Here is a 21421-nt window from a genome sequence, read left to right on the forward strand (position 1 = left end):
TTCCTCGGGTGTCAGCTAAGTGCTTGGGCCCATTCTTACCAGTTAATCCCTCATTCCCTCCCACAGACCTGTAGTCCATCTGGGGACAGGTAGGGCTGCACTGAAGCAGCAGCAGAGGTCATGTTTCATGAACATGCTTCTCGTTGCCAGCATATACACAACCTCATCTTTGTGGAGACCTTATGCTTACTCCACTGCATGGGTCTGAGAAGCCCCAGATGCCATCAGGGGAATCTTGACTCACTGGAGGAGCTGAATGTGTTTCCTCCTTGAGTCCTGACCACAAGACCTCAAAATGCAGCTGTTTGATAGGAAGTCTTCAAAGAGGAAGCTAAGGTTAAATGAGATCAATAGAGTAGATCTTGGTGTAAAAGAAGAATACAGAACACACACACACACAGAGAGAGAGAGAGAGAGAGAGAGAGAGAGAGAGAGAGAGAGAGAGAGAGAGAGAGAGAAGATGACTGTGTGAAGACACAGAGAAGATAGCATCTGTAGGCCAAGGAAAGAGGCTTCCAGAGCCAGCTGCCATGCTTGGTTCTCAGCCTCCAGCCTTCAGCATGGAGACAATAAATTCTCATTGTTTAAGCCCCAGGCTTTTCTGGTATTTTGTTATGGTGGGCCCAACAGATTAATGGAATTCCTGTAAGATTTTGTTGTTTGTTTATTCATCTGTTTCTTAGGAAATAGTGTGTAGTAGCAAGTGTGGGTCCAATGTTATAGATCTCCATGCTGGGAGAGGTGGATATGGGGATTTCAACAGGGCAGCATTACCTCCACAGTCATGAAATGGGTGGGCCTAAGACTTGTAAAAGATAAATTGGATGGAGCTGAGTTAGGGAGCCAGAAGGAGGTCAGAGCCTGCTCTCCCCCCCCCCCCCCAACTCATACGCCAATGCTGCTGCACCAGTGAGAACGGACAGATGAAGGACACACCATGCAAGGGTCGGACATCCTAGGTTGCAAACATGGGAGACCATGTATAGCTAGTGACCCTCTTACTAGCTTATCTATCTGAGGCATATTGGTAATGCCCACTTGTCAGGGTATTCTAGAACCTCCAAGCAAGTGAAATGTTCTGAAGCTACCCCAGGGACCCTGCCATCACTCACCACAGTCACTGCATCATTCAGCAGTGACTCTCCAAAAACAATGATGAAAAGAACTTCATTGACATGGACTTCCTCAAACACAGCCAACACAGCCACTGGGTCCACAGCAGCAATGAGACTACCAAAAAGCAGGAAATCCAGTAGTCCAACCTTCAGCTCACCTGTAAGAGACATGGACCATGGGACAAGGGCTAGCCACCTGGCTCCCTCCGTCCAAATCCCACATCTACCAGGTCCCTAGGAGATCAGAGGCATCAGGAATAAAGGCTTGGCACAACTCTTCCCAGGAACACCCAGTGACAGAGAGAATCTCAGAGACTGGAGTTCACAGCCAGACACCTCAGAATGTGTAAAGATACACAGTTCCCCATGTAGTACTTTTTTTGAGCTTGGGCAGAACTTGCCATCCCTTGGAGCCCAGGAATGAACCTTGGGAAGTAAGTGCCCCAGGTATCCAGTGTGCCCCAGAAAAGAGTAGAGGGCACAGGACAGAGTGATCTCTGTAGTGACTTGAGCCCCATATGTCTATGATTACTAAACTCTGCTGCCTTCAGCTAGGACCAGAGCCTTCTGGAGTTTCCATTTAGAAATGGACCACACACTTGACTGCCACACTATATATGCCCTGCCCAGCTTTCCAGAGCAAACTAGCTTCTGGGCCAATCTTGAAATACCTTTGCAGGCCCAGCCTCTTGTTCTAGAATCTTTACTGAACCAGAGTACATTCCAAACATAAGCTGGATCCCACAGATAAACAATCCACTAAATCAGGACTGGCCTCCCTGCCTGGACAGTGCACCCACATTTACCTTGTGCCTGGAACTAATGACCTACAAGATAGCTGGCCCAAGCTGACTCTCCCAGTAAGGGTGAGTGAGCCCCATCCTTGAGCTGCTGACTACAGAGACTGGCCACTGCCTAGGCAAACCTGGGTATTATACCATCAGCCAAAGTCACAGAGGAAAGGGAGCTCATGGGATAAGTATGATCTTTCTGGTCAGCCTTGACTGGCTAAGTCCCAAAGGTGGAACACAGGTCAACATCCTATGTCTATCATGGGAGTGTCTGTAGGCACAGTGATGTACAACAATACTGGTTATGAAAAGACACTGTGGTATAAAAATTCTTCATGGCTATGGGACAGTAGGAAGATGGGCCTGGATGTCCCTGGAGATTAAAATGCTCTAGATTTTGGTGACCATGTAATTTCTAGTGTAAGCACATTTGCTAAGGTTCAGTCACCTATTTAAAGGCCTGTGCTTATACCATAAGTCAGTCTGCTAGAGGTTTCTCCATGTACCCCCAAAACAGCTCCAGGAACATCACATGCCGGGATCCTGTGGGTGACAGGACTGTCAAGAGAGAACCAGCATGACCCTGGAAGGGTTGTGGGTATTAGATTCCAGAAGTCCCCGTTCTGTATCACAAGATATCCTCCAGGACCAGAGGCAGCCAGCCATCTTAGATGTGTTCCATCACCTTATGGCATCACCAATGTGACCAGCAGTACCCACCCCACAGCAGGATGCCTAGTTTTAGAAGCCAGACAGGTCCTTACCCTTGGGATATCTAGTGATGCTGGACAGCAGAGACTCAAGGGAGCTCCCTAAAATGATAAGATCCCAAGAAATTGATAGTTCCTGGGTTTACTGCTCCCTGTTTCTCATTGGTCTCTAGGAGTTCCTGGGTTTACTGCTCCCTGTTTCTCATTGGTCTCTAGGATTTCAAGGGCCTCATTCACTCAGTGAGTGTGCCAAAGGGAAAGTCCTGACTCTGGGTCCTCCTGTGAACACCTACTCACTTCTGTTCAGGCATCACCTGCTGCCTTCCTGCTGGACAAAGATTCAGCACAGAGGGTGGGGGGTTCCCAGGAGGTAACCAAGGCTAAGTGAAGTAATCACTAGCAAATTTGAGCAGAAACAGCACCACACCACTCAAGACTTTGGGGTGCTCAACTCTGTAATTCACTCACGAGTCTAAGAACAGTCCACTTTCATCTCTGCTGGTTTACACCACTCTGCCAACTATGACAGGAGTAAGAGCAGCTGCCTATGCATACCTGCCCACTCTCCTAGGCTGTGTGGTCACAAATCTGTTCTGAACATGACACAAAAACTTTAGCTTGCAGATGTCCCAAGGAAGCTAATTATAAACTGAACCTTCTTACAAATACCAGGCTATTTACATAAGTAGTTCCCAGAGACAATGTTCATCATCCTTAGACCCAACCCTTCTACATCTGTGATCTGCACCCTTACCTTGGCTCAGCAGAGTAACTTGAACTCAACCAGAGGGCAATATATAGACTTACCCATTACGCCACTGAGGAAGACACCATAGAGGGACAATCCTGTGGTGGCTGCATTCCATATAGTGCCAATGACAGCATATAGCAGAATGGTGCCCAGGTTACCAAAGAAGAGTCGATTGGGCATGAAGTATCCAGCATCCAACACAATAGGGGGCAGCAGGTAGAAGAAGAAGAGCGTGGGTGTGAGTGTGAAGGAGGCAATGTGGTCAGCTGCCCAGACGATGCCGCCTAGCACCAGGCCCAGAACGATGAGCAGAGCGCTCTCAGGGACGATACTGGTGACCTTGTGGGACAGGTGAAAGACTGTGGGAAGGAAAGAGGGTCAGGAAGATCAGGGCTTATAAGGGACCACAATGGCAAAGAGAAGATCTGGAGACAAAGTCCCCCAGAGGAATGGGAGGGGTCGAAAGGACACACATACACACACCCCAGCAAGGTATCCATGAGATCAGTGTGGTCACTGGTTTCTTGCAAGCTTGATTATCAGGAAGCCAACTAGTTTCCACCCAGGGTTTTGAAGACCCTTCCTGTAAGAGCTGCTATCAGCGGTTCTCAATCTGTGGGGCACAACCCCCCAAACCATTAGAAAACACAGATATTTACATTAAATTCATAAAGTAGTAAAATTACAGCTGTAGCTTGCTCTGCTTCTCTGATCTTCCAGCGTTCACCCCAATACTGGCTCCAGGTTTGACTTTATTAATAAGTATCTTTAAGATTCATGCTACATGAAGTAGCAACAACTATAATCTATGGTTGGGGGTCACCAACCATAGCATGAGGACTGTATTAAAGGGTTGCAGCATCAGGAAGGCTGAGAACCACTGCACTAGATGGACCTCTTCCTTGGTACCTGGATAATGTAAAGTTTTCTGTCTCCCCAGCCACCCACAGCTGATGGTGGATGAGAGCAACGTTGATGATGAGCAGGTCCTTCTGAAGATGAGTTGTTCCCACCCACAGCTGGCACACATAGACAGAGCCAAGGCCAAGAGCTGGATAGAGCTCAGCCACACCAAGCCAGGTCTCTACACAAGGGTGACAAAGTTTGTGCACTGGATGACAGAACCTCCCACCCCATGACAGACTCCACAGGTGGAGGCTACATAGCAACTGAGAGGAAGTGACCTAAGTTGGGCAGATGGACATCCCTTGCCCCCCAGGTAGGAGCCCCTCCAATTTGACCTGGCTGTTCCTGAGGTTAAATCTGTTCTTTTGCAGTCACCTTTAGGAGACCCATGCTCCTCATGTCCCCCATTACTCCTTTGGGGTCACAGCCATTTAGGAGTAACAGCTCCTACAGCAAGGGTCTCCAGAACCCCAGGCAGAAACTAGTTGACTTCCTGATATTCAAGCTTGCAGGAAACCTGTGGCCACCCACCTCAAGCCCTTCAGACCCCTCAGTCTCCTCAGCCATCATCAACCCTGCTAGAGTTTTGACAGGTGCTCAGCTCTGCCCTGTAAAGAAGCACAGCAATTTCTGTGAATCTTGTGTCTGATTGGACTCAAAGGAAAGGTGATTATAATTCCTATGCTAAGCCTGATTTTAACACAGTTGGAATGCTGACAGACAAGGCTGCCTCCTTTGTCTTAAGAAATGTTTTGTACAATCCATTCACCAAAGCTGTTATGTTGATGATATCTCTGAAATTTAAAAAAATGTGTGTGCTCCCCCAGCCCCCCACTCCCCACCCCTACCTGCAAACATCCAAAATCCCTCTCAGGCCAGGTAGTATGGTAATCAACCAGGGTCTGATCTCATAAAAAGCATTTCCTGATTGGTCTGATGATGGTGGGGCCTGCAGGATGTTTTTGGACCCACCCTTCTAAACTGGATAGCCTGGACAGGGCTCCCTGCCTGGTTTCTCCACAGATAATTGCAGAGATTGCAGGGATTAGGTGGGCCCCTCCACCCAAGGGGTGGAGGTTGCTACTGTCCTTAACCATGACAGTCCTGAACTGCATAAAATGATGCCTAAGCCCTTTCCAAGCCTGGAGAGAAGCAAGTGTCAGATCAGGTTGGCACCTCAACATCAACCTTCTAGCCTATCACCAGAAATCACCAACCTAACAGAGACTATGTCACATCATTGGTTACCACCTGTATGTAGTCACCAGTCCAGACTCTGAGTTCCAGGGAGGGTCAGGTTTTAGCTAGCACAGACAGATGGGTTGTGCTTTGGGGGTTTGAAGGACTGTCTGCCTGTGCTCCACAGATGCTTTCCCCATCCCAGGTGCACATCTTACCAATTTGAATCAAGTTTCTCTTCTCCCCTGAGAGTTTCCACTAATATAAGGTGGAGTTAACTATAGGGCCTATCCTATAACTAAAGGCTGGGCAAGCCCACAAACATGATGTAATGTCCAGACCATGCTGGATGCTTGAGACAAGTATATAAGAGAAGGTACCAGCTCAGAATGAGGGAAGCTGCTGAAGGGGGGGGGGTTGCCAAGGAAAATTTCTTGATTCCTTGGGGCCCTTCCCAGGGTTATCCAGTCTTTTGAGGTACCAGGGCCACAAGCAGGAAAATATCTGGAAGGTCTGGTGCTGTCTCTATTCAAAGGAGAGGCCATGATGTGGATGAGAAGATCCTAAATATGTGCTGCCCACAGGGAGCTGGGGACAAATATGTGTGGCATCACCATCTGCACACAGAAAGCTTACATCCTCACTCTGGACCCTATCTATGGCTATGTGCAAGGGCAGCCCAAGAATTCCAGCAAGATTTGACAACCAGCTTGGGACCCCCAGACCCAGCAGGTCCTGAACCATCCTTGGGCTATGCATTCTTAGACCCAAAGGAGTTGTGCTGAGGAGTTCCTGTGGACCATGGGGTGAGACTGTGATGCCAAAGGAATTCTAAGAACCTATGCCTTGGCATTCCACCTCCCTGAGTCAAGTCTTCCTACTAACTATAAAAGTTGAGCTCTGGGTCCAAAGGCTGGGTTCAGAAATGTCTGGAGCCCCAGTTTCCTCAAAGATTGGCAGCAGCTACTCCATGACCATAGCTTCCCATGTGTTCTGATTGTGGTTCAACTTCTTTTAAAAGGGTGGAAACCATGCCTTACCTTATCTCTGTCCTCCAATCCCACAAGACCCAGGTGTACCAGAAGCTGTGTAGAAGCCACAGAGTCCATATGCATGTCCTGCCTTTCTTCACACCCTGGACTGGCTCCAGTTGGGGGGTCATGTTTCTGCCATGCCCTACTGAGAAAGCTGGTGGCCTGTGCCCTTTGAGTCACTTAAAGTGTGAGACTCTTTGATGAAGGGCCATGAAAAGGGACCAGAAAACCTCTGAGCTCTGACCACACCCAAGCTGTGAGGTTGCCTTCAGCCCAGGACTTTGGTCTTTTCCTACACCCTCTCTCCATAATATAGACCACAATTATCTCACCTCTGTGGAGTTCCCTTTGACAGCTGAGACTAGGGAAGGTACCAGAGCCATTCTTATCTCTAGAACAACAAGGCAAGTCTGCCCTTTAGACATTATCAGCTAATCCCTTCTGTGTGGTTGCTGGTCACTGTAAGATCTCAACAACTGGAGTATAGGTAGATTGAAGACAGGCTGGCTTTAGATCACCTGCTCTTCTTCGGAAGTAGGCCCTGAAAAAATCCCAGGAAAATGATAACCTCTTCATTTCTTTGAACATCCATCTATGTGTGGTGTAGATGGGATGTACCTCTGTCCTTTTGCCATCTCTGTGATAGAAGAACCAACTTTTTTTTTTTTTTTTTTTGGTTTTTCGAGACAAGGTTTCTCTGTGTAGCTTTGCGCCTTTCCTGGAACTCACTTGGTAGCCCAGGCTGGCCTGGAACTCACAGAGATCCGCCTGGCTCTGCCTCCCGAGTGCTGGGATTAAAGGCGTGCGCCACCACCGCCGGCTAGAACCAACTTTTAATATACATTTCCACACATGAAAGAAGCCAGAAGAGTGATAGACTATATGTTCTTAGGTCCAAAGTGTCTCCTTCAAGAGTGCTGCTGCCCCCTGCCTATCTCATAGTCCAAAATCTCATTGGGGACTGAACCCTGCTTTCTTTTACTGTTTGTGGGTACTGGCTATCTTTCATGTTTAAGATACTTCCTGTTCTTGTCTGTGAGCTGTTATTTACAGAATTTGATAGCTTCTTCATTGGGGTGCTAATTCTTTTCATAAACTGAGCTGTAAAATCCTGATCCCTTCCTTGACTGCCCACAACCATCCTTTCAAGCATGCCCATGTAGGCCTGATGTGTCAGGGTTTGCCTTGATGTGTTCTGGGTAATCTGTTCCTGGAACCTCAAGTGGACATTGCTCCTGGTGCTTCAGGAAGGGCACAGGCCAGTCTGCTCTGCTCATTGTATTTTCAATGCCACAAGTTTTCTGTAAAAAATTCATTTTATCCTTAAGAATGCCTGAGGACAGATCTTAATATGAATGCCCCCACTTTTAGCCTGTGGTTTTTCTTTCTTCTATTTCCAGAGAGCTTCCTGAACTCCAGAGCAGGTGGCTGGCTCCATGGCCTTTGGTAGTTCTCCATGAACTGGTGGAGGGGAGGTTCTCTGGCAGTCCTGCAATGGTTTGAAATGGAGCAGCAGGCATCCACACCTGGACAGTCCTAGGTTTCCTTCCCTGCATCCCTCTGATCATCTCATTTTCACTGAAAGTCTCACGCGGTTCACTGTGCAGTTCTGTGAGCTGAGCCATCTCTCGCTGATTCCTGCTGTTCTCAGTCATTTCTCAGTCCTGACTTTGGTGGGCTCACGCACCATTCTCAAGGTTCTGAAATCACACCCAGGTTGTCTTGTCTAGCAATGGACTCTAGGTTCTGGAATCTACACTCTGCCCCTGGATCTGGTGAATCTGGGGTGTTGTTCATCTTCCCTGGGTCTGGAAACTTTCGTGGTTCATCGTGTCACTTGTTGCCCCTGAGCAATCTCTGTGCATTGTGTTCCTGCCTGAGTTGAACAACTTTTCTACTGACCCCAACCACCTTTTCTGGGGCCTGTGTGTTCTTCTGGGCTGGATGCCTCCTCTACTTCTCATTCTTCTATAGCCAGTTTTGCCATGACCATAGGGCAAAATCTCAGAGATCTGGCTCTGGGCCTCAGTGGCCCTGGGCTAGCAATTAATCATCTGCTCTAGGCTGGGATCATCCTCACTCAGTGGTGGAATACCTGAATTGGGGCCCATAGGGCCCACTTATCACAGCCTAGAGCAGCCTAGTCTGTGCTGGCTCTTGTGTGTCCCTATGACTACCTCCTAAGCAGCAATCTGCATCGTAATTAGCTACTTAAGCCAGAGGTTCAATTGGCTTTAAGTAGCAATTTGCTAGTAGCTCAACAATTACAGACATAATGAGCATTTTAGAAATTAGTAAGCCAGCTACTGCAGAGCAATACTACAGTAAGTAGTACCTGCTTCCTGGTGCTGTAAGGGTGAAGATCTGTAGTTGGCCACACAGGTCTGATGTCATTCACATACAGGAAGGGCCTGTATGACTCAAGTATGAATTATAGTGGGTCTGGACCAGCTTCTTCCAAGGTGCTGGGTGCATTTCTGCTGTGGTCTGTTGCCTTAGGGATGACAATGTAGGTTGCAGGTTGCTGGTGAAATGTACACTATACACCAGGCCTTTCTTCCTTCCTATACCTTCTGCCCATATCACAGATGTGTCTACCATCTGGTGCATCCCTACAATCTGAGAAGTAGGTGCTGCTGCCCCTGCATTGTGGCTTTTGAGGGAGCAAGGCAGGAGGGGGACCTGGTGGAGCCTAAGGAGGAGGTTTCAGTGGCTCTTCACAATGGTCTTCATCTGTGTATGACTGGTCCTTATGTTGTCTGAAAGCCCAGTATTGGGGGCATGGAGATGCTGTACAGAATGGAAGGAGAATTTCTTCCCCACAGGGGAGAGCCAGATACACACACACACACACACACACACACACACACACACCATCTACCTGCACAGGACAGAAGCTGGGTGGCTGACATGAGGATTAGGTATGTAGTGTGGCCTTCCACACTGAAATTCTCAAGTCCACTAGCTGTTAAGGAAAGTGTGGCCTATAGGCTACAAGAGCTGTGCTGGGCTTTACATCCTAACCATACCCAAAGGCTATGAGATAAGAGCTTGGCTCCCAGGATGGTACTGTTATAGAGCTTGTAGAAGGTAGAGCTAGGAAGAAGCCTAGATCATGGGAAATCTAGCCTTGAGGGAGTTTTTGACAGCTTACTCTCCTTTATTTTTTCCTTTCTTTTTAAAGATTTGTTTTATTTTCATTTATGTGTATATGTGTAACTGCATGTGTTTTCATGTGTGCCACATAGAGGCCAGAGGTCACCAAATGCCCTAGAACTGAAGTTACAGGAGTTTTCAAGCTACCTGATATGGGTACTGGGAATGGAATTTGAGTCCTTTACAAGAGCAGTAAGTACTGTTAACCCCTAAGCCATTTCTCTAGCCCCTCTCCTGCCATGAGGTTAGAGGTTTTGCTTGACTGCATAACATGATTCTGTCAAGATGTGTTGCCACGGTTCAAGAGCAATAGGCCAGGCAGGACCTGGAACCTCCAGAGCCATGAACCTAAATAAGTCGTTTATCCTGGTAAATAGTTCATCTCAGGCTTTTGTTATAGTGATAGAAAGCTGACCAGAGCAGCAGCAGAGGATATCTGAGACCCTGAGACAGAAAGAGCAAACCCCCTGCTGCATTTGTTGTCCCAGGGACTGACAATGGTCCAGAATCTATCAGAATGTGTTCTACTGGGGTGGGGCTCGGTTGTGTAGCTGCCAAAGCCAGAATTAAAGCAAGCTTCATAGAAACAAGAGCCAGTAACAACAGGCAACAGGGAGAGGGTCTCCTCAGAGAACAAATAAAATACTCTAGGAACAAGGAAACCAGAGAGGATAGAGTTGGGGCCTGATCCCCGGTGTCAGCTGAGGATATTCCACTGGGCAGGTGTAATAGAGGGACATCCAAGCCCACGAGTAACTTATTGCTGAGGCTCAGAGTCACAGTTAATTAAGCACAAAATGGTACAGCCATCTGATGGTGACAACAGACAGCAAATGCTTTAGTTATAATTACACTCTGACTGAAGTGAAAGGTCTAAGTATTCATAAACAGATACTTTGGGAAGAGCAGACACTTCTCAGGGAGACACAAGCTGACCCTGACCCCCTCACACTTTAGCAATGCAGCTGGGGACAGGCCTTGGTCAGGCCCAGAGTCAGCCCCACTGCCAAGGATCTTTCAAGGTGACAGGCAGATTTAGCTGAGTCCTTGCAAATGCAGCAGCACAGTAAATCCCTTGGTTTTACTTTAACAGGTACAAGCCTTAGAGAATTAAACTCTGCCTAACAGAGCAACTGGACCGAGCAGTGAAAACCTGCCCGGAGGAAAGAAGGGGAAGCGCCTGACACGGGCCCCCTCCTTGTGAAGCAGAGCAGGTCAGGGTCAGACATGAGCTTACACATGCATGTGCAGTTTCCTGTGCTCACGTGGATACATAGAGACAAGCACATAGATGGCATAAGCACACTCACACACTAGACGCAAGATCCTCAAGTGAACCACGGAAAAGGGCCAGAGTCTACTGTAAAGCCAGCAAGTCCAGACCAGCTGCCTCGTCTGCTCACAGAAGACCCTGTTTTTCTGACCTCAATATTACTTCTGTTCTCGGCTGAGCCCACTGGGCACCTTGCAAGAATTTCAGTAAGTATGTCAGGTACAGCTCCAGGGCAGGAGGTAAAGATATTTATAGTTCATCTGGAGTCTAGCCAATTCCTCCTCCTGCCTGCATCCCACTAGGCAAGTACCTGGAAGTTCACCCTAGTCAGGGTGGACCTGGTTTCTCCTGTTGTAGGCAGGGAGCCCCTCTATGAGCCAGGCCTTCTTCAGGCTTGATAAGTTTGGAGAACAACATTCTAAAGTCTAGCCATGCTGCTTACAAATGGCAAGGTATTTTCAGCACTGTTCATTTACAAAACCTAGGGGAACACTGCTCATTTCTAAATTGGTAAAATGTTGGTGGCTTTCCAGGAAAGCAGTGTCTCCTTCTGCTCTAAGCCATGGCAAGCAACAGAAGCAAGTTTCTCCTGCAGCCCCACAGATCTGTACGAGAGATGGCTCCAGAGCCCTTCATGTGTTTGTGGGGTCTCCTTATTGGCTACCAACTATGTAAGTTAATATTTTGGCTTATTTTATATCCTCATTGCCATACAGCTCTATTTTACATCTACTCAAACTAATATTTTTGTGGAAAATTGCTCAGATAGGCTGAAGTACAGCTCCTTAAAGAACCACTGTGACCTGAACTAACTCAAAATTCTGCTCCAAGCTGAAAACTTGGGGACTGCTTGCCTTTGGTGGCTTCTGAGGGTTACTATACAAGACTGGAGTAGGGTGTTGACTCAAACAGAATATAAGGTAAAGTAGTTCATCAGAGCCTGGAGTTCAGAGTCAGGTGAAAGTACTTGTAAGAGACCCATGGCTAGTGCCTCATTCTGTGCTCATCCTGTTGCCCCAGGGTACTGCCTACCAACATGGCAGGCATCTACCATGTGGCAGTTGTTTCTAATGGTACTGACCACAAATGTGTGCCTTAACAGTGACAGGTAACTGCTTATTAAGTGTACAGAGTGGAGACAGCTTGAGCCTGTGGTATAGTCAGAAGCCAGCCAGGTGTCAGCCCTGCCCGTCCTCTCCAAAGTGTCTCACCAGAGCCACCATACCCTCAGCCTACTTTGAGGTCATGCTACTCCTATATCCACCACTTACAACAGATAGTGAGTTTCCAGGCTTACTGTAACACAAATCTTAAAAGGTCTTTAATAATAATAATAATAATAATAATAATAATAATAATAATAATAAAAACCCAGAGCCGGATACTGGGGTGAAGGCTGAAAGATCAGAGAAGCAGAACAGCCAGCCACTAGCTTACCTCTATAAAATCCTCAGCCTCACAGCTTACTTTATGATCTCACAATTGGCTGTAACTTAAAACTTGAAAGAAGGGTTTTAATAATCACATCTAATGATTGGGTGCTGGAGCAGCTTCTATTGTTCCAATTCACCCACAAATGACAGTTACAAACTTTGAGAGAAACATACAAACAACAGGCCAAAACTGGAGGGACAGTCAAACCTAAGAAAGGAACAGCCTGGAGGCTTCTACGCCATCCTGAATCTTCCTAAGCACAGGTCCCAGCCACAGCTGAGCAACCAGATGAGCCTACCAGAAACCTTTTGGCCACTGGCTAGAAAGCTAGGAGACAAAGATCCAAGCAGCAAATAAAAAGAGAGCAACAAAGCTCAGTAAGGGAAGGGCCCGATACAGGAACCTCATAGTCTCTGAGAAATCCTAACCACCAGTCAGTTCCTGTAATCTCCTGTGAATCACACAGGAGTATGGTGGGTCCCATGCTGTCAACTAGAGCTAAAATGCAGAATAAATATCAGTCAGAATAGGAACAGACAGTACTTGGAGTTTCAGTCCACACAAAGGTCAGTTGTCTAGCAAGACCATTGTGGTGACATATTGTGTACCCTAATAAACTTGCCTGGGGACCAGCCACTAGATTAGACATAGAGGTCAGGCAGTGGTGGCACACACCTTTAATCCCAGCACTTGAGATCTCATGCCTTTGCTTAGGAAGCACACGCCTTGAATCCCAGGAAATAATATGGCAGGGCAGAGAAAGGTATATTAAGGCATGAGGAAACAGTAACTCACTCTCTTTAGGTTGAGGATTTCGTAGAGGTAAGAACTAGTGGCTGGCTGTTCCGCTTCTCTAATCTTTCAGCTTTTACCCTGATATCTGGCTCTGGGTTTTTTTATTGTAAGACCATCTAAGATCTGAACAACAGACCATCACCTTAAAAAGCAGTTATCTCCAGAGGGACATAGTAGCACACAGTCTCTGCAAGTATAAATCACAGTGTCTTGAACACAATTAAAAATTATTAGACATATGAAGAAGTAGAAAAATAGGACCAGCCATAAAACAACTGATGAGGACCTCACAGTGATGTAGACATTGGAACTATCAAATAAGGACTTTAAAACAGCTTTAAAAACAGTAAAAATATTCAAAGAAAATGTAATTATTTAAAAAAAATAACCAATCTGAGAATTGAAGTAGGATATAGATTAGCAGTTTTTCTTTGAAAGAGAAATAGTAATGTCACAAGATTCATGGGATACACAAATGATTAGCTCTGCAGAACACTGCTGTATTATATGCAAACAAAAGGGCAAGGCTGTGAGGATTTGTTCTAATAAAATTTTATTTAAATAAATAGGTGACTGGTCCATGGACCATGGTTTCTTGACCCCTAGAATATGCTATCAAAAAAATTCAAATGGAAATTCTGGAGTTGAAGAATGCAATATCTGAAATAAAAGTGTAAACTGACTTCACAGCCTAGAAATGGAGCTAGAGTTTGCAATTTGAAGGCAGGCCAGTCAAAATGACACAACTTGAGGTAGAAGGAGAAAACGTGTTTGTTAATTAGAAAGATGCTATGGTCTACAGGGCAGTATCAGAAGGTCTAATGCATGTGTGTAGCAGGGCTCTAGAATGAGGGGAAAAGCAAGCAATGAGAGAATTTTGGAAAAAAAATAGTAGTAGAAAATGGCCCCAGCTTGGTAGGAGACGTGCTTATGGAGTTGAGAAATTTCGCCAACTTCAAACAGTGTAAATTTTTAAAGATTACACTCTATAGGACCATTAAATTCAAATAGTTAAAAACCAAAACTGAGAAAATAGTAAATACAAATAACTGTTTCTTTTTGTTTTTCTCCCATCAAAGGATAGGAAAAGAACATAGGTCTGTTGTAAGTCTACCAACACTGTGACCTCTTTTGTCTCAGAGATCATCTGTCTTCGGGGGCTGGTAGTTTTTACAGAGGCCCAGAGCCTGACTCTATTTGATGTATCAGATGTCCTCAGGACCCCTCCTCATTTCACTTTTCACTGCACTTCACTTTTAGAACATCATGCTTTTGAAGCAGATGCCATGAATGGTGTTCTAACTGATCACAAACACTCAGCAATTCTGTTTTTCCTTTGGTTTATCAACAACCACATAGTGCTGTGTTGAAGCTGCAGATGAGCGGGACAAAGTCCCTCATGCTACTTGTAGGAAAGGTCATTGCTAGCACATCCCGTAGTGGCTAGACCTCAGACATAGGCACCCTCCACACAAGGGGCACCCACATCTCTATGATGTTGCAGAAATATTTTTTTATACTTCCTGTAAACAGTGGGCATTTCAGGAGAAGTTGGGGATGGCTGGGATACTGACAGGCACACAAGTGTCATCTGAGGGCAGAGGCAGCACTCAGGAAGTACCTCCACTATCTTGGTTTCTCCTCCAACACTTGAGCAAATGGTTACCTGAGAGAACCTAAGGAGCTGGACTGGGCTTTGGCTCATTAAGGTATCTATGGGGGAAGTGGGGCTGTGGCTTCCTATGTTGCTTCAATGTGCTAGGCACCCATCAAGGAGATCCCTGCAATTAGAGGTTTTGTGTAGCCTCCACAACTGTAGGCTCTGCCCTCATTCCCATCATATCTGGTCCTCCCTGAGCCCATAGTCCTCCAGGAGATCCTTGTTATTTATCATGATGGGCTGAGATGGCACTGAAGGAAGCCTCTCGGGTGGGAACTGTGGACAAGCCCTGGCTTTCTGAATCAGATCCCTTGGGGACCTCAAAGACCTGAACTTCAATCTTTAGTGATGACCAGGTTGCATGTTTTAAATGTAGAGACTGAAAGGCAAGTGGAAGATACAAAGGCACTTGCACACAGCTCCTAGCCAGCAATGAGACATGGCCAGAGTGACCTTTTTCCCAGGTCCCTTAAGCCCAGAGAAGAGCCCTTAGGTCCCTAGTCTTCTTTTCACACAGACCTCCAAACCTGTCCCGTCTGTGCCTACCAGGACCTCACAAACTATGAGTTATCTGGCCATCAGCTCCCTAAGGGCAGAACTGACTAATCAGGTATCTGGTAGGAATCTTGGATAGAGAATGTAGTCTTAGGTTCTTTTACACAGGTGACAGTGTGAGGTTGAGTCCAGGGCCTTCAAGTTTGGAAGGGAACCCACTGTCAGGCTGGAGATTAGGGGTAAGCAGTGGGCAAGGCACATCTAGACTCAGTTGGTACAAGCGGGTAACTGTGCATAGTGGCATTGAGACTGGGTAACTGAGCCCAGCTATGATGGCTGCAGCTAACATACATGAGAACTGGAGGAGCAGAGTTCACAGCTAAGCCAACACAGGTGGCCTGGCACCACCCAGGACTTCACTAAATCATGAAAAGTGCCAGAGGCCAGGCAAGCCAGGGCCACCTCCTTTTCAAGAACAGAGTCTGTCATATCACAGAAAGCCACTGTGAGAGGAACATGAGCCTGACAAAAGAGTAACCCCAAGGTCAAATCGACATAAAATTCACTAAAGCAAAGATTCTTAAAAGATAGGAGACACAGGTGGATGTTCTAAGAGCTACAAAGAGTTTACAAGCATAATCCCTGTGGGGGAGAAGGTGTGAACCTTGCTGACCTTCATACCTTCATGTACAAAATTCCAGCCAAGCATTTTCTCTGAAAACTTCTTTTGAGGAGATAAACTGTATGGCAATGTCCCAAGGCTGCTGTTCATTGGGCCTGTGCCCATTCACATGGTCATAGCCACTACCACCTGGAAGCTTACAACTTGTCTCCAAAGTCAGGACTTTGTCACCATTCATTTCCTGGATACAAAGCAGGAACTCATCAGGACTACTGAACTTTGCTGTTCATATGGCACAGGCAGATGATAAGTTGGAACTCGGAAGATTTTTTAAAAAGCCATAGAGTGGCCCAGAAGCACAGGCCCTAACTAAGGGCAGGGTTTGAGACACTGGGCATTAGTATGTGAAAATGTTGATGGGTTAGTGGCAGACTTCATGCCAGCAGCCCACCCTTCAGCTAGTTGCTCCTCTGAGACAAATGGTTCAGAGCCCATAGGGGCCTCCTGAAGGCCCCCACTATCACCTACCTCCCTGGGGCAAGGTGACCCTGCAAGGTACAAACAGCCCCTATCTGTGGAGCCAGAAGGGCACGGTCCCTGCACACCTAAGGGCTCTCTGTTCCCAGGACTTGCCTGTCCACTACCTAATAGGTAGTTTTATCTTTGGACTTTGTTTCCTGGTGTAAGATGATAATCTCATCTTTTGTAGATGTTGTGAAGATGAAAACTGGATCCCCAAAGAGCCAATGCATTACTTTATTTTTGAACCAAAAGAAAATGAAAGGGCAGAGGGCTTATTTATTGTCTTTATTCCCAAGGTTTTTCCATGGGCCTAAAAGAAGTAGGGAGCTCTCAACACAGATACCACACTGACATACCCCTGTTCCAGGTTCCAGTGAGGTTTTGTACCTCTAGCACATAAGTTGGGCAGCCAGAGAGCATTCCAAGATCAACCTGGACAGGAGGACAGCTGAACATGACACTCTGTCCTTACTTCGTCATCTTGGGAAGCAGGGACAAGGAAGGAGTGCAGAGGCTGCCTCTTGAGTCTCTGTGCTGACAGCCAAAAGATGATATAGCTGCTGTACTAGCAGCACTCTGCTAGCTGATGAGAGTTTGCAGGATGTAGTGTTTACTCAGAGACTCTGGGCCCTCTCCTACCCTGAGGATACATGCAGTACAATGAAGACCCAAGCAGGAAGCCATGGATCAGCAGCTTGATGGGACCCAGAAAGACACAAGGCAAGAGAAACAAATATGTAGAGGAGAGTAGTACAGAAAGGCTCAATGGTAGGGTGTATCAAGAGGTTTCATCTGTAGAGCATGCCACTTCCTCTGGTAACTATAGTACTCCGGGATTCCCTATGGCTCCCACTGTCCTGTATCTGTGTTGTGTATCTGTGACCCCATCACCTGTTAACCCAGATCTTCGTGTTTCTTGGCCAGATTCTCTTCCCCCATCTCTGTAAGCACCATCTTCTTATCTCATGGACTCACATTAAAGTTCCTTCCCAGGAGGAAAGATCATTCATTTACTTATTCACATGTGATATTTTGGCCACAATACACTTAATTACCTAACACACAGCAAAGCCACAGGCTACACCCAAGTCCCTATAGACCTTGTTTGCTAATATCAAGAGTGTCACAGATGATATGTTTGCCTATGTAGAAAGTCCAAAAAAAAATCAACAAAGGATTTCTGGAACTAACGAGTGACTGCAGCAAGGTAACAGAATGCAACACTCATACACAAAGTCCACTACTCTTCTACACACCAGCAAAAGAACTATTTGAAATTTAAAACACTCTGCTATATACCTTAGCACAAGCTGAAGCATAGATCACTCTCCTCTGAAATGAGAAGATACACATTTAAAAAGCCATAAACTTTGATGGAATAAATCAGATAACAATAAATTAGGGTGTTCCATGTTTGTGGATTAGAAGTCTGAATTTTGTCAAAATGCTGGTTCTTCACCACTTCATTGCAGCAGGTTACTTTGTGGACTCAGACATCCTGGTCTGCAGTTCATCTGGAGAGTCAGAAGCCTGGGAACAAATGCGCAGTGCTGAAGGAAAACAAGTAAAACTGACGCCACAGTGGCCAGACCCGATGCAGTTTGCCTTTCAGAACTGCCCAGTGCTGGGAGAGCAGACAGATCACTACCTAAGATGAGAGCAGAGAGATACCTGCAAATACCACTTAGGGAGATTCAGCAGAAACAGATGGTTTTCTAACAAACAGGACTGAAATAATTGGACATGTAGATGTGAAAATATGAATCTAAACACAGATCCTACAGCTTGCCTTTTAAAAAAAATCAACAAAACTAACTCAAAATGGACTAAAGACATGAAAGTAAAACACAAAACCTCCAATTAAATTAATTAAAAACTTGGGAGAAAATCTGTGGCTATTCACCTGACAAAAATTAATATCTAGAATATATAAAATATAAACAGCAAAAGAACTTCTTAAAAGAAGTACAAGTGGCCAATAAATATTAACACATTAAAAAATGTTCAACATCCTTAACTATGCCATTAACACAATTAAAACTACACTGAGATTCCATCTTTCCCTTTTCAGAACGGTAGTCAAGAAAACAAGCAACAGACACTTCAGAGGACGTTGTGGAAAAGAGACCCTAACACTGCTAGTGGGGATGTAAATTTGCCAGTCACAAGAATGTGGTATAAGAACAAATAAAGTTTCATCAGCCATTAAAAAAATTAAATCATTTGGAGGAAAATAGATGGAGATCCTCATTTAAATAAAATAATCAAGATACAGAAGGACAAATAGGAAATGTTTTCTCCAACATGTGGTGTGATAGTTAATCTTGATTGTCAACTTAATGGAATTTAGAATCTCCTAGGAGGCACATCTCTGGATGTGTCTATGAGGGTCTTTCTAGAGAGGTTTAACCAAGGTGGAAAGACCCACCCCAAATGTGGGCAGCACTATTCCAAGGGCTGGAGAAAGTAGGCTGAGCACCAGCATCCATCTCTCTCTGCTTCCTGGCTATGGATGCTGTGCCTACTAACTGAGGACCACCTGGCAACTGATGGCTGCTTGTTGGGGCTGGAGTCATGTTTCTTCAAAGGTATGGGCACTGGTAGATTGGCCAGGCTCTGGTGGATGGGTCTATATCCATGTGATTGCAGGCAGCACTATCTGGACTGGGTGAGTTATAAAAAAAAAAAAAATTAAATAAGGAAAGGAAATAAAGGTGGGAAGGGAAGTATTAGAGGGGTTGAGGAAAATGGGAGGGAAAGTGTGGGTTGAATACAATCAAGATACACTGTAGACATGTGTGAAATTGTCAAAGAATTTTTTAAAAATTCTATTTAAAAAAAAAGGAAAAAGATCTTCCACATTACTTTGTGTAAACAAAGGCTGTAATTTTATGTCATCCCAGCCATTTATTGTGATCCCACCATACTAATAGTTTCAGGCTTTGATAGGATTAGAGCAAATGAAAATCCTACTTTTCACTGGAAAGTAACAGGAGGACAAGTGTTGGTGCCCAGGAGGTTTCCCCTGCAATCAAATGGGAAGAGCAAAAACTACATAGAGTACAGCCCACCAGGATGCAGAGGCTGTGAGGCTAGATTCCAAGGTAACAGGTGAGTTGGGGATCGTGCAATATGGTCCTCCTCAGACTTCTGAGGCCAAAAGAAGGCATATGTATATTGGGTGCCCTGGTGTGTATGGGCATATAGGTACAGAGAATGAGTTACATGATATGGGCAGAGGGAAGCAGTGGCCTAAGAAACCAGCTGCTGATGGCACTAATAAATACAAATCCAGGGTTACCTTCTATATTTGTACCATCCCCTAGCCCCTCTCACTTTGTTGTCTTTATACTTTCAGAAAAAGGGAACCCTTTCTGGGGTTGAAGATGGCCTTAGCACAGCAGCATATCTGGATGTGGAAATCACATGGGCCACCTACAACTGGATGTCCTTCACTGCCTCCACTCTGTAACAGGGCCCAGGCTCCACTGGGAACACAGCAGCCTCTCTGAGGATACAGAGCATGGCAGGGACAGAGAGGTTAGGTGAACAGTGAGGCCCAAGATCAGCTGCCATATACACAGGGCAGGCATGCTGTCTGACCCCACAGCTAGCCCAGTACGGCCTGACCGTGGAGTCTCTCGCCCCACCCCAGACACCACTGATGCCATGGTTGTCACTGTGACTGCAATGTACCCTCCAGAATACATAGTTTCCGCCATTGCAAGCCATCTCATTCCATGGCTCATACCTTCCCATCCATAGCATTTTACCAGATGTCACTTCTACAGCAGCCACAAATGCATTTCCACAGTGTTCATGTGTGTGCCAACTCTAGTGAGTGAGACGATGACCCCAGACCAGGTTTCCTAAGTAGATGATCCCTTTACCTCCCCTAGGATGATGGTGATGGTACCAGCTTGTGCCCAACCTTGTTCCCAGGAGAGTGTGAATTCATTTTTAAAAATTTTTCATACAATATATTTTGATCATATTTTTATCCTCCCCTAACTCCCCTAAGATCCTCCATACCACCCAACTTCATATTCTTTCTCTTAAAAAAAGCAACCAGACAACAACAAAAATATGGTGTCCAATTTCATTAGCCATTTATTCCTGACATGAGGCCTGCCCTGGAGTGGAGTTGATATAACCAGGATGACTCCACTGAAGATAACTGATTTTCCCTCTCCCATCAGCTATTAATTGCAAATAGCTTCTTGGTTAGGTTGGGACTTTGTGCTCACTTCCCATTCTCCATGCTGAGATTTTATCTGGCTTGAACTTGTGCAGGTCTGTGCATTCTGTCACAGTCTCAGTAAGTTCATATGTGCATCAGCCCTGTTGTGTCTGTAAAACACTCTTTCCTTGGAGTCACTCACCACCTCTGCATCCTCTTCTGCATAAATCCTTGAACCTTGAAGGGAAGGGTATGATAAAGGCATCCCATTAAGGGCTGAATGCTCCAGAGTAAGATTGTGGATTCTTAAATACCTTACAACTGGAGTCTATGAAATGGCTCCATGGGTAAAAGCACTTGCACACCTAGGCCTGATGACTTGAATTTCATCCCTAGAACACACAATAGAAGGGAAATGACTCTTAAAAATTGTGCTCCCATCTCCACACATGCACTGTGGCATGTGCACATGCACTCAACTACTGAACACACAGAACCATATAAATACACACACTAAAAAAATAAAAAAATTAAAAAATTAACCTTCCCTTGGTTGGGATCAAGATTCCATGCTGTGGGTTTGGGTTATAAACACCCAAACACAGCTTTGTGGTTCTTACAGGCCGCCCTGCTGGCAAAAGGCCTATTTGTTCTCAGACCCTTCCTCTGGTAGAATACCTGGGGCTAGTCTGTCCTCACAGTGAGCACTCAAGACAGTGAATGACCCTAGCACCCAGCAACGGCACATTGTGTGGGAGGAATAGACTGCCTCAAAGCTTGTCTGTTCTTTGTGAATAC

At 45.8% G+C, this 21421-nt stretch overlaps 1 protein-coding gene across 3 annotated transcripts in view; it reads right to left on the bottom strand.

Annotated features, from left to right (window-relative positions):
• The window catches only part of Slc9a3 (solute carrier family 9 member A3), a 43216-nt gene that overhangs the window by 13622 nt on the left and 8173 nt on the right, over window positions 1-21421 (bottom strand). For all 3 annotated transcript variants that reach the window (XM_028873641.2, XM_028873643.2, XM_028873642.2), the window contains exons 2-3: window positions 3424-3726; window positions 1113-1273 (exon numbers count right to left, since the gene is read on the bottom strand). In XM_028873641.2, coding sequence (XP_028729474.1) covers window positions 1113-1273; window positions 3424-3726 — 464 coding nt within the window. The remainder of the gene's footprint in view (window positions 1-1112; window positions 1274-3423; window positions 3727-21421) is intronic.

This window comes from Peromyscus leucopus, chromosome 19, assembly GCF_004664715.2.
Source record: "Peromyscus leucopus breed LL Stock chromosome 19, UCI_PerLeu_2.1, whole genome shotgun sequence".
Classification (NCBI taxonomy): Eukaryota; Metazoa; Chordata; class Mammalia; order Rodentia; family Cricetidae; genus Peromyscus; species Peromyscus leucopus.